Source organism: Myxine glutinosa, chromosome 12, assembly GCF_964187855.1.
Source record: "Myxine glutinosa chromosome 12, kmMyxGlut1.1, whole genome shotgun sequence".
In the NCBI taxonomy this organism is placed as follows: domain Eukaryota; kingdom Metazoa; phylum Chordata; class Myxini; order Myxiniformes; family Myxinidae; genus Myxine; species Myxine glutinosa.
Window position 1 is genome coordinate 42,481,611 of NC_136272.1, and position 17,506 is coordinate 42,499,116.

Consider the following 17,506-nt stretch of genomic DNA (forward strand, 5'->3'; position numbering starts at 1 on the left):
AGAGCGGGGGTTAGCCTTGCGGTCCCCATGACAATCTTCTCCATTTTGCCCTATTTTCTGCATCTCTCCTTGTTAACCCCCTTGCCCGCATTTCTTCTTCCACCATCTTTAGCCAAGTCTTTCTCGGTCTTCCCCGTCCTCTACTTACTTCCACATTCATTTCCATCACTCTTCTCAACCAGTCACTTTCATCCTTCCTCAACACATGACCAAATCATCTCAACCTGTTCCTCTTCACAGCATAAATCACAGGCTCCATTCCCATCATCTTTCGCAATTCATCATTTGTCTTCCTCTCTCTCAACGACACTCCGCACATCCACCGAACCATTCGCATTTCCACCCTTTCCAGCCTTCGTTGCTGCTCTACATTCATGACCCATGTCTCGCTCCCATAAATCATAACACTTCTCACACATGCAGCATACACCTTTCCCTTCAGCTTCAACGACACTCCCCTCCTCATCAGCACGCCACTCAATTCCCGAAACTTCTTCCATGCACATCTCACTCGAGCAACCGTTGCCGAGTCTGATCCACCTTCTCCATTCAGCATGTCTCCGATGTAGCAAAATGTTTTCACACCTTCTAGCTTCACGCCGCCTCCAAGATTCAACTCAACATTTCCTCCATCTGCAGCTCCCTCTGTGCACACCTTACATTTGAATGTAGCTGCCACACTGGTTAATGACCCTCTCAGACCACTACATTTTTGATGAACCCACTCAGCGCACATTGTACATTGAATGGAGTTCACTCCGCCACCCTTCCTGCACACAGCACATGGCCACTTCCCAGTTCTTTCCACCTCACCACATGCTTTACCACTTGCCATCACCTTCGTCTTTCCTGTATTCACCTTCAGACCTTTTGTCTCCACACATTCCTTCCACTTGTCCATCTTTTCCTTCAGTCCATCCATACTTTCTGCAATCAACACCAGATCATCTGCATACAACAACTCCCACAGTAAACCCTCCTTTACGGTCTGAGCCAGCACCTCCATCACAGCTACAAATAGTAGTGGACTTAGTACCGACCCCTGATGCAATCCCACCTTCACCTCAAACTCACCACTGTTCCCGTGCTTCGTCCTTACAGCTGTGCGCGCTCTGTTGTATATTGCCATCACAACTCTGATCAACCATTCCTCCACTTCTAACTCCCTCAATGCCCATGTCAATACTTCGCGTGGAACCCTATCGAATGCTTTCTCCAGATCAACAAACCCAAGAAACAACCTCTTCCTCTTCTCCATGTACTTCTCCTGCAACTACCTCACAATAAAGAGCGCGTCTGTCGTTCCTCTTCCTGGCATAAATCCAAACTGCATTTGGTCGATCTTCACCTTCTTCCTTATCCTCCTCTCCAACACCCTTTCCAATACCTTCATTCCATGCTCTAATAACTTTATCGCTCGGTACGAGCCACACTCCAGAGGGTCACCTTTCCCCTTGTATAGAGGGACAAGGGTACTCAGTTCCCAATCCACTGGAATGCGACCTTTCACCACCAGATTACAGATCTCTGCCATTCTCTTCACACCCCAACTTCCTGCTGTCTTCAACATATCTCCCACAACTCCCGTCGGCCCTCCCGCTTTTCTACTCTTCATTGCTTTTATCGCTTCCTCAACTTCCTTCTCAGTTATCTTCTCTGCCAGTCCTAAAACTGGGTTACTCTCTATGTTGCCATCCCATTCATTATCTGTATTCAACAGCATTTCCATATATCTTTTCCATCTTCCTTTAATTCCATCTGGGTCCACAACGATTTGTCCCACTTCATCCTTCAAGCAACTCACCCCCATCACATCACACCTCTTTTTTGCTATCTGCTTTGCAATCCTGAATACTGCTCTCTGACCCTCTTCCGAATCCAAGCGTTCTCCGAACATTTTCCTACATGTCTCCTGTGCCTTTGCTACCTCTTTCTTTGCAGCCTTCTTGGCTGCCTTTTCACTTTCATGCGCTGCTTTTTCTGCTCCCTACCCTTCGCCTTCTGCCACTCCTTGAACTTCTTCCTCTTCTCGTCAATCCTCTTTCCAACTTCATCATCTCACCACCATGTTTCCGAGTGCCTCGGTGGTCCTTTTGTCCATCCACATACCTCACCAACGGCTCCCAACAGACTATCTTTCATTGACATCCAACCACGTTCAAGCTCAACCACATCATCCTCGACCCGACTCAGCCTCTCTTTTAATGCCTCCCTTGGTGGTTGGTGTTGGTGGTTCATATTGTTATGAATTTGGGTAGAGGAATATCTAGAGCCAGATCGATCTGTGTAGGTAGGTAACTTGACTGTCGTGATAGGGAATCTATATGTAATAAGTTCTATGTTTAGCCGGATGTCGGTATAAGTCGTATCTGTGTCCCCGCCATGAGGGGGCGGGGCATGCTAAGTATTACAGGGATTATGGGTAAAATTCCCTCGTTCGTCGTTCCCTCTGTCGCCAATCCAGTGTCCATTATGGCAATGCACTCATATAAACACTTAGACAGGTCCTTAGTGCACAACAATAATTAAATTCCCTCCCCTTACAATGACTGACCGGAAAGACAAGCAGGCAGCGGCCACGTACAACACCGGTGTGGGCGTCAGACATCGTGTGAGACAAGCTATAACCACGCCCAGGGAACGTGTGATTGGTTGGTGCGGAAGGCACGATCCTTCAGCCAATCAGCGCGTAAGGCGCCAAACCATGACTTAAAAGGAGGTTGTTCATTGGAGGGAAGAGTGCTGGTGACGTGGGAAGGCGCGAGAAGGTTCGAGAGACCAAGAAGATACGAGGCTCTGGTTTGGGCAGAGAAAGGATTGACGTCACACGCCAGGTGACAAAAGGACTCGCTCGACGACATTTTCTCTCTCTCCCTTCGTGCGTGAAGCTCGCTCTCTCTTCTCCGCGCTGGACCCTTCGTGCGTCGTGTTGGAGATCGGCCGTCATTCTTGTGTAGCTTCGCGTTGGACCCTTCGTGCCTCGCTCTCAGAGACCTGTTGGTTCCTCTTCCCTGTGTGGTCGTTGGCATCTTCCCTGAGTCTTTGCGGTGCTTTTGCGTGCTTTTGGTTCGTCGTGGTGCTTGGAGCGGTAACCAACTGCTCGGTGCTCGGAGCTTGGAGCGAGGCTCGGTGCTGTGAGTGAACGGGACCTCGTGTGCGACCGACGAGGAGCTTGGAGTGGAGCGTGCCGCTGGGCGGGTCGCTCAGGGCCTGGCGGAGCGCACGAACAAGGCAGACTGAGGGAGCCGTGTTGGACGACGGACGAACCACTACAGACATATAAGCTCGCACCACAGAACACCACACGACGATTTCATTATTTCATTCATTCCTTTGTCTCGTTTCTGAAGTGGGGGGTGGGGACGTCCCGATTAGGACATTTATTTATCGCCGCGTTTTCCTGTCCCGCTATTTATTGTAAATAAACCCTTGTATTATTTTATTGTCTATTCCAAATCCTGTGTTGTTTGAGTTCATTTCCTCCAGGATCGGAGCTGCAGTCGGATCGTTACAGGTACGTGCTTGCCGCTTATCCCTCTTCATTCTTCCTTCCGTGCTTTTATAGCCGAATCCGATTTGATCGTCGCCTCTGAGTTAAAGCCCGTTTGGTCATCCGTGAGGCCTGGTATTAACTGAAGGATTCGCGTGACAATATTTTATCTGGAGTAATCTATATATGCCATTCACTCACTGAGTAATCTATACAAGTCAAGTTTCTATATGGTGTATATATGCTACATTTAGAATGACACAATGCGGACGTGTGCATTACAGGCCCAACTCGTCTGTAACTGCACTTGGTTGTTCTAATCGGTTACATCTCACCTAAATAATTAATTCCAGCTGTGATGAGGACGTAAGGTGTTCCTAAGACCTGTGTACAAACTCGTGCACAATTTCCCATTCAGCCTGAGTGGCTCCAGAGCAAAGAACTGTATTCACATGTGGTATAATTTGCAAGCGACTATAATCTCCACAAGCATTTATTTGCGGTACTAGTTTGGCAAATCGCCAGTGACAGTTTCAAACAAAACCACTAACATCATATAATGTGCAATCCTGCAAGTAGGGACGGCCTTCCACATTATAAGCGATAAAGGTGCAACTATATCTCTCTCACCTGCGATGGGAAGGAACAATTTTTTTCACGTATATTTGAAAAACAAAGAATGTTTGTTTTACTTCTCAGTTGCATAACTAATGTGTTCTTTCTCTCGTATTCCTCCCTACGATCCACATAGGTTCGCGAGAAGCTGGGATAATGAATTGGGAAAGCTGCTTCCTGCCACACTCGATTCACCAGCTAGGATTATGGCCTACCAGGACATTGTGACCTTTTGTCTCACAGGAAGGAAGCACCAGGTGTGTGTTGTGTGCACGTGTGTCAGTCAACCTAATATGTTTACTTTTCATGGTTAATGCTGAAATGGGTCCAGGCAATAATGACAGTACCCTAGACAATTGGCATTGCATCCTTGTGACTTGGCCTTATGTGCGGTTGTAGTTGCAGGCTAACTTGTCAGAATTGTGTTGCACAGAGCGCTGAACTCCAAATAAAATGTTGCTACCATAATATTAGTTTGTCGTTTCATTGTTACTTCTGATGTTTTGGATTTTTGGACTATTGGTGCTACCCATATGCATACCTTCTTAACAGGCAATACCAGAAGCAGGTGTGTCTCTGATGCTTGCATTAAACCACACGGCACCAGCAGTGCGCATCCTTGGCCTACGCCATTTGCAACACTCCACAAACATGGTGAGTGTCTTGACTGTGCAATCAAATGAATCCCCCATTAACAGTGTCAGTGTGCATTATTCACGCATTTTCAAATGTTTTCAAACTTCTTCATGGAATGTTCATGCTCTTGTGGGCCTTATTCGGGTCCGTTGCTGTGTTTCCTTCCTCCGATTCTTCTTTTTCTGGCTTGCTTGTTTACCCACTGTCTCCCTCGTTTGTTCATTGCCTTTTCCCATCTGTTGCTTTATCTTTACCATGAATCTCATTTTCGTATAAAAATACAAAATCGAGTTAAAGTCAAAATGTATATGACAAAGATTCTGGAATCTAATGCCAACGTTGGTACTCAATTGTGACTGGCATTTTGTCCATGCTGATGTTTAAACGATTTTAAAACATTATTTTGGTGCATGTCTCTGGCTGACACTGTAGTTGTGAAATGGTGACCATGATGGCTGTGCATGCTACGTACAAACAGAGTTGGTGACTCGAGTAGCAACATTTTGCGACTTGCTACTTGAGTCTGATTTAACGAAATTGATGGGACTTGGTGTCTGGGGACTTGCGACCCGAGTTTATAATGACTCGCCAATGTTGAGAAAATAACCGTTGAATAAACATTGATTTGAAGCCGAGTTTAAAATCAATGGTAAATTATTTTCAGTAATGGGCATGTGCGGTTCGGTCAATAATGATACTTACTGTGTGTGCACTTGTGCAGTGCTCACAGGCCACAGCCACCAGGTCACATACCGTTCATCACTAGGATTAAAGGGAATGCCCACTCTTCAGACAGCACGCCACGTCCAAGCTGCAAGCACCAATCTTGCCAACGTGGCAACATGGGAAACTACCTTATATAAACCATGAACATTCATACCGGGAGAAACTTGGCCCCTGATCTGTAACCCCATGCACTTCCTGACCTGATAAAATTATTTTGTGATGATTGTAATATGTCAGTTGACTGATTATTTCGACTGTCAATGATTGTAAATTATATCATGACTTATCCTTTTAAAAGGAAAACATGAAGAAGTAGTTTCTTGAAACACACCAATTGAAGTTTATAAGTTGTACGTTTTATTTTAACTTGCATAATAAATATACAGTACAAGTAAATTACTAAAATCTCCTTTCCCGTTCCACATTTAATGCTTTGGATCTACGTGTAGACTATTTAAACATAAGCTGAGTTACTGACCAGTCTCATGAACATACAGTATGTTCAAGTAGGTACACTATATATTGGTTCACGAGTTATCAAGTGACCACTATATTCGTCATGTGTGTGCGTCTGTCTGTGTGTGTGTCTGTCTGTCCACAGCATAACTACCTGATGATATCATCCGATCTTGATGAAACTTGGGGGGGAGGTTGATATCATGATCTAGTTGTGTCCTGCCTGGAGTGGGCGTATTGTGCCCATTGTGGGCGGAGCCACGCCCCAAAAAGATGTCTTTTTAGGGGGTAATCGAGTTCAAGCTACATCTTCTCCGAGGGGTTTGGTGGAATCTGACAGTGGTTTCGATATTTGGTTCGGCCAATGTCATGTGTCTTGCCCCACGGAGCTCGATGTTTCATTTTAGATTTTTTTTTTTTTTTTTTGCGATTTCATTTTTCACCGAATTTTCGGTATTGTGAATGAATGAATGAATGATCGTTTTAAAACGATATTGTGTAGCTAACTAACCTCATAACTGATTATACATTATTTTCTATCATTTCAAGGTCAGTAACATTCGTTTTGACATTTCCGGGCCTGGCCTGTCCGGGCCTGTTTCGGTTGTAGAACTCCTTTGAACTCCTTTGTCATTGAATACCGCTCGCTCGTGAACCATCGTCGTCTCCTGACTTGTGAGAATTAAATTTAACGTCAATTTTTTTTTGCTGGGAACCACAATAAAATGTGCACTGTATGTACAGACTTGGCATTTAATATGGAATATATCTTTTTTGTGGGGGTGAACTTACTTTTCAAGATGACTTAGAACCAAAAGTTCATTGGAATTATGTTGAAATTATTCTAGATTTTGTTAATGTGACCTTTAAAAGAAACAAAAACCACATTTGACATTTCGAAGCAAATAAATTAATCCTTGAAAGTGATGTAAACTGATATCGAACTCAATTCATGGACAGTACTGTGTTAAACTTCTGTACGTTTTCCAGAAGTATCTCTTTATTTTTCACATTAGCCAAATTTTTTTTCAACAAAAACAAAAGTTAAATTACGACTGGGATTACGGACAGTAAAATTACAGTTCAGTACTTCGTGTGACCCCCACGAGCATTCAGGAGAGTATGTACACGTTGAGGCATGCTGTTCACGAGATTTGCCAAGGTTTGGACAGGAATCGCTTGCCATGCAGTGACAATAGCCTGCTGCAATTCACGCACAGAGGCAGGCTGCTGGTCCAAGTTGTCGATTTGACGCGTTAATTCTGCCCACAAGTTCTCTATCGGCTTCATATCCGGGGACATGGCAGGCCACTCCATATGCTCTACACCATGGTCAGCAAGAAAGTGTTGGATCATGTGAGCACGATGAGGCCGTGCATTGTCATCTTGGAAGACAAAGTTTCCTCGAAAGGCTGCACGAGCAAATGGAAGCAATGTTTCGTCCAGAATGGCCCTGTACTTGAACTGGTTCAGGTTTCCATTCAGAACAACCAGGTGGGGTTTGCCCCCTGCATGAAAAGCAGCCCAAACGGTCACCCCACCACCTCCAGCTTGGACTCTTGGCACTATACAATCTTCGTTGTGGGCTTCATGCACTTGTCTGCGCACTCGGACGCGGCCATCTTGACGATAGACCAGAAATCTAGACTCGTCACTGAAGGTCACGTGATTCCAGTGTCCTGGCTGCCATTGACGGTGCTCTCTGGCCCACTGCAATCGGCGCTGGCTGTGTTGTCTGGTCAGGCGTGGCTTTCTCAGGGGACGCCTGGCACGATAGCCTGCTTGAACCAGTCATTGGTTGACTAGCCTTCTGGATATAGGCACATTTGTCAGTTGCTGCCACTCAGCCCTAAGCCGATTAGCTGCCTTGGTACGGCCATTGCAGACTAACCGGTGCAGCTGGCGATCATCTCTCCTTGTGGATCTGCGTGGACGTCCTGGCCTCGGTATTGGAGTAGGGACACCCCTCTGAGCATTTCGTTTCAGGATCTTTGACACCTGACCTTGAGTGATGCCATACTGCCGAGCAATAGCACGCTGTTCCATGCCAGAATTTCGTAAAGCTACCACTCCATGACAAACAGCATTGTCAAGTTGACGGACCATCTCCAGAGGAAGCGGCAACAACTTTTGTAGACGTGCAGCAGTTGTTTTCCACTAATACAGAACGCAACAACCCTTATATACCCGATTGTGAAGCCAATCGTCAAATGTACCTGTTCTTACATTTTGTCATGCCACCTGTGATATAATCCTGTTATTGACTTCTTGCTGCGAAAGACAATCAGTGACATGGTTCTTTCAACAAAGACATCACCGAAGGGTAAAATAAACTCACCAGATTGATCTACTGAGTTCTGAAAGTAAACCCAAGTGAAGAGGAAAAATATATTCCATATTAAATGCCAAGTCTGTAGTTGATATTAAAACTTGAGTTAAACAGCTTTTCAGAACATACATTGCAGTAAATGAAGCCCAGTGTCTTAATTTATTGATACTGCAAGGTTTATAAGTAAATGTGGGCCTTGACACAAGTTGAAGGAATACTACGGGGATTCGAGACGTGACTTGAGACTTGACATCTCTGGCTACAACGCATTATTTCTAGAACTCATTACTTGAGGAAGACTACCAAATTCTATAATTTCCATCATTTTCTTAAGAGTGTGCAATTCTTGAGATTTCGACTTTGTTGACTCTGAACACAGTGCCCTGCCTTGTGACATCCTGCAAAAACGACTGTTCAGTAATGTATCCTTTGTCTCTGCAGTTACTCCTTCCTGGTTTATGCAAAGCCTTGTTACTTTTGGACATTGGAGTATCATGTGTTGTAATTTGTTTACCAGTAATTGTCGATCACTCCAATGTAAGCCTTGGCTGTTGAATGCTTTTTGTCATCTTTGAATTTAGATGTAGAAAACACTTTTGTTATTTAAGAGCGTGTACACTTGTTGCAGCCTACTGATAAAAATTAAAGATTTGTTGATGAAAAGCACAACCAGAGATTACTATTGTTATTTCGAATTTGGGCAAGAGTATCTTTGATAACGAGAAGTAATCCCAACACGTATTACTTTATTGATTAACAAGAAAGGGGAGTGGGAGGATGGCTGGTGAATGATTTGATGGGTTCGATGTTATTAGAGTTGTGTAATGTTGAAAGAAAAACTAGTGGTGCTGGTGAAGGCTCGTGTGTATCTGTGGCAGCAGACAGGTAGAACAATGGATGAAATCAACAGTCCGACATTGTGGTGTGCTAACCGCCGTGGGAAGCAAAGAGAAGCTGACATTTCCGACGTTAACCCTTTGTCAGAGCAAAAATAAATCAATTACGTCGTGCTCGTACTACGTAAACTTCAAAGGAAGTTTAAAACTGATGTGATGGCGTCATCACTTGGCTTTTTTGCTTTGATGAAGGGTGAATGTCCGAAACGTCAGCTTCCCCTTGATTCTGAAAGTGGTTTAGCACAAGTTGATCAACGTCATGTTGATTTTGTTCATTAGATAATGTAGCACTAATTCAAGCAAATGTCTTGTTTCTATTAATTTATTTTTCATCGACATGTTGGAATTTGCAGGTCGGCTTTGAGGAAGGTTTTATTGATAGCGTCGTCTTCGATCGACTGGACGATGATTCTCCCGGTGTCGTCGTGGAGGCCATAAAAGTACTGGAGGTAGGTATTGTTACAGATCGCGGTTTAGATGTTATGATGACCGAGCGGTGGTGTATTACCGCGACCTAACAGGATCCCCGACTCACCCGATTCCACCCAAACGTTGGCCGGATCGCACCGCAGCTAGTCAATAGGGAAAAGACAAAGGCGACGAATGCAAAGAGGAAAACGAAGGCAAAGAAAGGTTTGGAAATACTACTGAATTTATTGACTATTTACACACAAGCAAAAAGAAAGCAGTCACGTTTATTTACAAGCACATAAGACGCAAGTGACACAGTGCAAATATTAGTTTACCTACAGACTTAATTAACCCAGGACAGAACAAACAGAACAAACTCACGTACACAAGAAGGATGGAAAGGCAGGAGGTGGATGGCTGGAGGGAGAGGGAGGTCCAAGGGGGTCCCGCAGCACAACCGGCGCGTTTAGCAGCCGCCGTTCAGGCCCCACGCTGCTGTTTTGGCTGCTGTGGCCTCCGCTGCGTTCCCAGGACTTGTCTGACGCGTCTGGTCCAAACCCTCAACTCTTTCTTGGTTCACTCACTCCTCACCACCGACTCCTCACCGCAACCAACGCAACCACTGACCGCCACCACCGACTCCTCACCGCAACCAACTGACCACCGACTCCACTGACTGACTCTTCACGACTCTCTCTCTTGGGGACCAACTCACTTGCTTCCTGCGTGCGCGCCTTTATAACGCCTCCGGCGATTAAGCCGCCGGCCTTTTGGACACGCCCATCGGGGTGCTCACCTCGGCCCTGGTTGGTCGCGCGACCCTCTGGCTCCGCCCTTGATGACGACGGGCGGGCACGCCTTTCTTCTCCGACGAGAGCACAGGTTCAATGGCGGTTATTGGAGGAGAGGTAATTCGGCAATCGAGGCCCGGCAATGACGGAAGGGGGTGTAAAAGGAAATGGAGATTTTGGGGATGGGAAGGAAAGGGGATCTATTCTCTTTCACTGGTGGTGCAATGGAGTACTTCAATTAATGGGAGACACAGCCTTACTCTAAAACACAGAATAAGAGATAACTATCAACAGGGGTATTCTATTACTTGGCTGATGTGTATGCTTGTGGACTAATTATGGGATGCCCTTTCACCTTTACACAGCTCCGGAGGTAGGGGGGCGCAGAATAAACAATAGTAATAATAGTACAGCACACAATCAAAAAAATACAGTCCTCATCTCCGCAACAGTATTAATCTTTGTTGGTAGCTTCATTTTATATGATGTAGGTATTGGCTTTGAGATTAGTTTTTTAATACAATACTTGCACTGCAGAAATTTCAAAATAGGTTCAAGACCGATGTGATGGTGTCATTGCTGGTGAAGCTTGTACGACGAGCTCGGAACGCGTCATCTCCTGAATGGTATGCCTTCCTTCACTGATTGTTGAATAACTTTTTCCCACTCCAGTCATCTCTGTTGAAGCCTTCCTTTAACTCCTCCTGCGATAGGGTTTTCTCCAGGTAGGAAATAGATAGGGGACAATATGGTAATTCTATATCTTGCCAATAATGAAACGTCTCTTGTGTTACGCCATGCATTTCATGAGAAAGTTATGGGTGGATTGTGACAACTTGGTGGTTCAGTTGGTTCGGTGATGAGAACAAGCCGATTCGATTTTGGTTAAAGTCCCGATGCAGATCTAGCCTCTCAGTGGGATACAAAAGTACTGTATATTGGTTGGTTGCGTGTGTTATTTTCTGTCTGTGTGGTTTTGTGTCAATCGCCTACAGGTCACAATTTTAACCAATTTTCACAAAACTTCACCAAATGGGAGATTGGTCATAAGCAAGAAGTCTGTTGATTTTGATGTTATGTGGTTAACATAGGCCAAAAGTCAACAACTTAGGTCAGTTTTAATTCGATTGATTTGAAATTTGAAGTATTTGCATATCAGGTCACTGAATTCATCCACCAATTATTTTTGAGGTCAAAAGGTCAACATGGGCCTAAGTTGTGAAATTATCAATTTTCATCCAATTGACTTTAAATTTGAAGGATTTGTATGTTCGGTCATTGAATTCAACCACCAATTATTTTAAGGTTAAATTTGTTTTAGGGATTTTGCAAGTATCGTGCTCTGTACGATGTCTTTTCTTCTTTATTTGCTTGTCTGTTTATCCGCAAAGAATGTACCAATGTAGGCCATGAATGCCATCGAGGGATGGCCAGTAGTACACATTATAATTTTTCAACTGAATACCTCTATAAAGTATGTACAGTTAGAATGCAAGTACGTATATATAAAATACGTACGGTATTGTAAAACCACACAAACACCATGCAAAACAAGTCTTGGCGAGGGTCGGCAATTTTTTCTTGCTCTGGTTTTATTGCTGTGTTGCAGTCGTGGCCAAAAATATTGGCATCCCTGCACTTTTTTCAAATAATGCACCATTTCTTCCAGAAAATTGTTGAAATAAAAAAATATTTTGGTATCCGCATATGTATTTCTTTGGTTTACAGTGGAACAAAACAAAAAAAGCTGAAAAAATTACTAAATCTTAGCTTAATTCCACACAGAAATCCTAAAATAGCCCAGACAATATTTGCACCTTTTAGAAATTGTTAGAAATAATTAGATTTCAAGCAGGTGATTCTCCTTTACTTTGGAATTGAACTCGCCTGTGGTGAGATGCATGTGCCTGCAATATAAAAATCACTCATTCAACCAGTATGAATAGAGAAAATGAGTCATTCTGCTGTTTTGTGTTACTGTGTGTACCGCAATGAGCATGGAGAAAAGAAAGTAAACCAGAGAATTGTCTGAGGAGGTCAGACACAAAATTGCAGGCAAGCATGGACAATCTCAAGGCTACAAATCCATCTCCGGAGACCTTGATGTTCCTGTGTCCACCGTACGCAATGTTATCAGGAAGTTTGAGGCCCATGGCACTGTAGCCAATCTCCCAGGACGTGGCCGCAAGAGAAAACTTGATGGAAGATTGCAGCGAAGGATTGTTCGAATGGTGGAGAAAGTACCTCGATCAACTGCCAAGCAGATTCAAGCTGACCTTTAGACACAATGCAAGACAGTTTTAACTCGCACCATCCGTCGCCAACTCAATGAAAGCAGGTTCTATGTAGGAGACCCAGGAGGACACCACTGCTGAGAGAGGGAGACATAAGAAAGCCCGACTGGAGTTTGCCAAAACACACCTGAACAAGCCAAAATCCTTCTGGGAGAATGTCCTGTGGACAGATGAGACCAAATTAGAGCTTTTTGGTAAAGCACATCATCTCTATGTTTACAGAAAACAAAAGGAAGCCTTCAAAGAAAAGAACACCTTCCCTACAGTCAAACATGGAGGAGGTTCAATTGTGTTTTGGGTTTGCTGTGCTGCATCTGGCACTGGGTGCCTTGAATGTGTGTATGGCATCATGAAATCAGGAGATTACCAAGGCATTTTGGAGCACAATGTTGAACCCAGTGTCAGAGAGCTGGGTCTACATCGAAGCTCATGGGTGTTGCAACAGGACAATAACCCCAAACCCACTTCAAAAAGCACCCAGGAATGGTTCAAGACAAAACGCTGGACTGTTCAGAAGTGGCTAGCAATGAGTCCAGATCTAAATCCCATTGAACACCTGTGGGGAGATCTGAAAACAGCAGTTGGGAGAAGGCACCCTTCAAATCTGGGAGAACTGGAGGAGTTTGCACAAGAAAAGTTGACCAAACTGCCAGTCGAGAGGTGTCGGAAGCTCATTCATGGCTAGAAGAAGCGCTTGACTGCAGTTATTTTGTCCAAAGGCTGTGCTGCCAAATATTAAGTCTAGGATGTCAATAATTTTGTCAATGCCATTTCTCATTATTTTCTGATTTAAAAGGATATATTAAGTTCTGAATGAAAAACAAATGTTTTGTCATATTAATAGTGAAATAAAGAATTGTGGAGACCAAATACTTTTGTCAATTTCAACTTATTTTTCGAAAAAATTGTGAGTTAGTTGAAAAAAGTCAAGGGTGCCAATATTTTTGGCCACAACTGTAGGTTTAAAATAGCATTTGAGGCACGGATGTTTTTTGGACCAGGGTTGGCTTGAACCTGCTTGAACTTCCTCATCAATACAAGGCATTAGACCACTGTTAAATATATGAATGAAATAGGCAGTTTCTTTTTCTATGGTCTTTCCATTGGTCTATTTGAACAAGCTTTGGTGTTCTCTTCATTAGGATTCCAGTCATGGAATCTGCCTGTATAAGGCTGTCCACAAGGGAAGTGTTGGAGCTGGATCCAACACAGCTCGAGAATCTCTTGCAGGGTCTGTTACCTCAGATGCTGCTCATGGACACAGAGAGCACACGGCCTGGACCTCGCATTGTCGTCGGCCTTGCCCGCTCTGCCCTTTGTAAAAAACATCCACTATTCTGTGGCTGGGAGGACGGTGAGATCTCCACCTGCATCATCATTTCCACTCCTTATGTCATTTTCATTCGAACAAGAAAAAAAATTGTTTTTATGTCAACAGCCATAATGTCTTCTCTTGCGCCACATGCTCACTGATTCATGTCCCACGTCCTATTTCTATCTGAATAGTTTTTATATTACTTAGGCTTAGGCCCTCTGGACTGTGGCTCGTATCGAGCGATAAAGTTATTGGAGCATGGAATGAAGGTATTGGAAAGGGTGTTGGAGAGGAGGATAAGGAAGAAAGTGAAGATTGACGAAATGCAGTTTGGATTTATGCCAGGAAGAGGAACGACAGACACGCCTTTTTATTGTGAGGCAATTGCAGGAGAAGTATATGGAGAAGAGGAAGAGGAAGAAGTTGTTTCTTGGGTTTGTTGATCTGGAGAAAGCATTCGATGGGGTTCCACGTGAAGTAGTGGCATGGGCATTGAGGAAGTTAGGAGTGGAGGAATGGTTGATCAGAGTAGTGATGGCAATGTACAAAAGAGCGCGCACAGCTGTAAGGACGAAGGACGGGAACAGTGGTGAGTTTGAGGTGAAGGTGGGAGTGCATCAGGGGTACTAAGTCCACTACTGTTTGTAGCTGTGATGGAGGTGCTGGCTCAGAACGTAAAGGAGGGTTTACCGTGGGAGTTGTTGTATGCCGATGATCTGGTGTTGATTGCAGAAAGTATGGATGGACTGAAGGAGAAGATGAACAAGTGGAAGGAATGTATGGAGACAAAAGGTCTGAAGGTGAATATTGGAAAAACGAAGGTGATGGCAAGTGGTAAAGCATGTGTGGTGAGGTGGAAAGAACTGGGAATTGACCGTGTGCTGTGTTGTGTGCAGGAAGGGTGTCGGAGTGAATTCCATTCAATGTACAATGTGCGCTGAGTGGGTTCATCAAAAATGTAGTGGTTTGAGAGGGTCATTAACCAGTGTGGCAGCTACATTCAAGTGTAAGGTGTGCACACGGAGCTGCAGATGGAGGAAATGTTGAGTTGGATCTTGGAGATGGCATGAAGCTGGAAGGTGTGAAAACATTTTGTTACCTCGGAGACGTGCTGAATGGAGAAGGTGGATCTGACTCGGCAACGGTTGCTCGAGTGAGATGTGCATGGAAGAAGTTTCGGGAACTGAGTGACATGCTGACGAGGAGGGGAGTGTCATTGAAGCTGAAGGGAATAGAAAGGTGTATGCTGCATGTGTGAGAAGTGTAGTGGAAATCAATCAGTTCCACGACATTGTCCTGTAGGTAGGTTTAATGACAATTCGATCTCTGGCAATATCCTGTAGAAATACAATCATGCAATATATATCAGGATCATGGAATCATAAGAAAGTTCAGTAATATCAATCAATGCAGCAAGCCTAGATTATCTACGTATACGCACCATCCGAGTCTACATGTCTTCGATTAAATGTCACAGGAGTGTGTCGGAGCAGCAGTCGTCCGAGTTCTTTTAGACGCCTCTCAGTGGTTAGCGAGAGCATCACACCTGGGTTCAACTTAGGTACAATTTCATTACATTCTCCCCGCCGTTAGAACTACACTCCCGCTAGGCAGGAATCAAGCACGCAGCAGCATTAGTAGTGTAGCGATGTCAGTCGGCCCATCCGTCGCGATCAGGGCGGTGAATTTCCCTGCCAGCACGGGTCCGGAAACTACCGGGTACTACATCCCCAAGCCTGGAGTCCCCCGCATCGGAGTAGCCGCCTGAGACAGGCGACGGACAGGGCACCACAGTGCCTACAGGCAGGGGTGGGTTTGGCGATGGGAGGGTCGGCAGATGCTCCATAGGTAGAGCCACGGAAGAGTCCATAGACTTGTAAATTGGTTCGTCGATATCCCCGCAAGGGTCGATGGCCCCGCAAGGGGCCAGGTGGCGTACGGAGACAGTGGACTCGTGTCCATCAGCCATCATCACGCGAGCATGCTCGGGATTAGCCTGGAGTACCTGCACCTTATCCACTAGTGGGTCATACTTGCTCGTGCGAACCGTGTGTTTGAGGTAGGCCGGCCCCGGCTCAGCAAGCCAACTAGGTAAAGATCGTATATTCCCCGAGCTCCTTGGGTGGTGAAACATCCGTTCGTGCGGAGTATGGTTGGTGGCCGTACATAGTAAAGCCCTGATTGAATTCAGAGCCGCAGGTAACGACCAAGCCCATTTATCTCGGCCCCGGCCGAGGGACCGCAGGCTTAGCGTGACGGCCCTCCATATGATCCCATTGAAGCGTTCGACCTGCCCATTCGCCTGCAGTCTATACGGGGTGGTATACCTGGAAGCGACATTATGCTGAAGTAAGAAGCTCCTCACTTCCTGGGACAGGAACACCGCACCTCAATCGGTATGCACATAGGCCGGGTTCCCAAACATAGAAAACAAGTTCTGCAGACATCGTATAACCGTGGCGGCCGTCATATCTGCACACGTGAAAGCGAAAGGGAATCGCGAGTACTCATCAATGATGGTGAGCAGGTAACGAGAGTTGCTCGATACCGGCAGCGGCCCTTTGAAATCCATCGCCAATCGCTCCCACGGCCTAGTAGCTCTGACCAGCGTCCCCATGGGAGGGTTATAAAAACGCGGCTTAAGTTCAGCACATACAGTACAGTTGCGACAGACCTGGCGAATGTCCTCAACCGAGTATGGCAGATTACGACCTCGCACAAAATGAGCGAAACGCGCCACCCCAGGATGACAGAGTGTCGTGCAAAGCGCGCAAACCCTCCAAAGATATGAGGCCCGCACACGTTGCCGGCCACGGAAAGCGTCGGCCACCAGGTTATCCCTCCCCAGGCGATATTTGATTGTGTAGCAGAAATCGGCGAGTTTGATGTGCCAGCGAGTGATTTTCTCATTCTTAATGCGTTGAGCATGCAGAGTGTCGTACATAAACGCAACGCTCTGTTGGTCCGTGATGATTTGGAAGCATCGTCCGAGCAAATAGGGACGCCAACGCCTAATCGACTCGACGATCGCGTACTCTTCTTTTTCGACAGACGAATGTCTCCGCTCAGCAGAGGTGAGAGTTCGCGACATGAAAGCCACCGGGCGCCCCCCCTGGGAGAGAGTCGCTGCTATCGCATGATCCGAGGCATCACTTTCCAAGACGAACGATTTGTTATCGTCAATCGTCGCCGCAGCGGCCCCAGCGATGTCGGACTTAAGGCCATGAAAAGCAGCCTTGGCATCAAGGCTCATGGGGAACGCTTTGCAGTCCACAAGTGGGTGGAGTTTCACGGAGAAATTTTGCACCCACTTAGAGTAATGGGCGAACAGCCCGAGAGCACGCTTCAGTGACACATGATCGCAGGGCGGGGCCATGTCGAGCAAGGGTCGCAGACGCTCCTTATCCGGAGCAACCGAGCCGTGGGTCACGGTATACCCCAGAAGATCTATCGTGCGCGCGGAGTATCGACATTTAGCCTCATTCATAGTTGAGCGATCCCTATGCGCGACCTCGAGGAAGTGCTTCAGATTTGCATCATGATGTTC

General features: G+C 45.6%; 1 protein-coding gene across 1 annotated transcript in view; it reads left to right on the plus strand.

Annotated features, from left to right (window-relative positions):
* The window catches only part of HEATR1 (HEAT repeat containing 1), a gene marked incomplete at its 3' end in the record, with an annotated part of 95,092 nt that overhangs the window by 50,157 nt on the left and 27,429 nt on the right, over positions 1-17,506 (plus strand). The window contains 5 exon segments of the mRNA XM_078766309.1: positions 4,242-4,362; positions 4,658-4,759; positions 9,502-9,597; positions 10,888-10,976; positions 13,787-13,998. Of these exon segments, the coding sequence (XP_078622435.1) occupies positions 4,242-4,362; positions 4,658-4,759; positions 9,502-9,597; positions 10,888-10,976; positions 13,787-13,998 (620 nt within the window).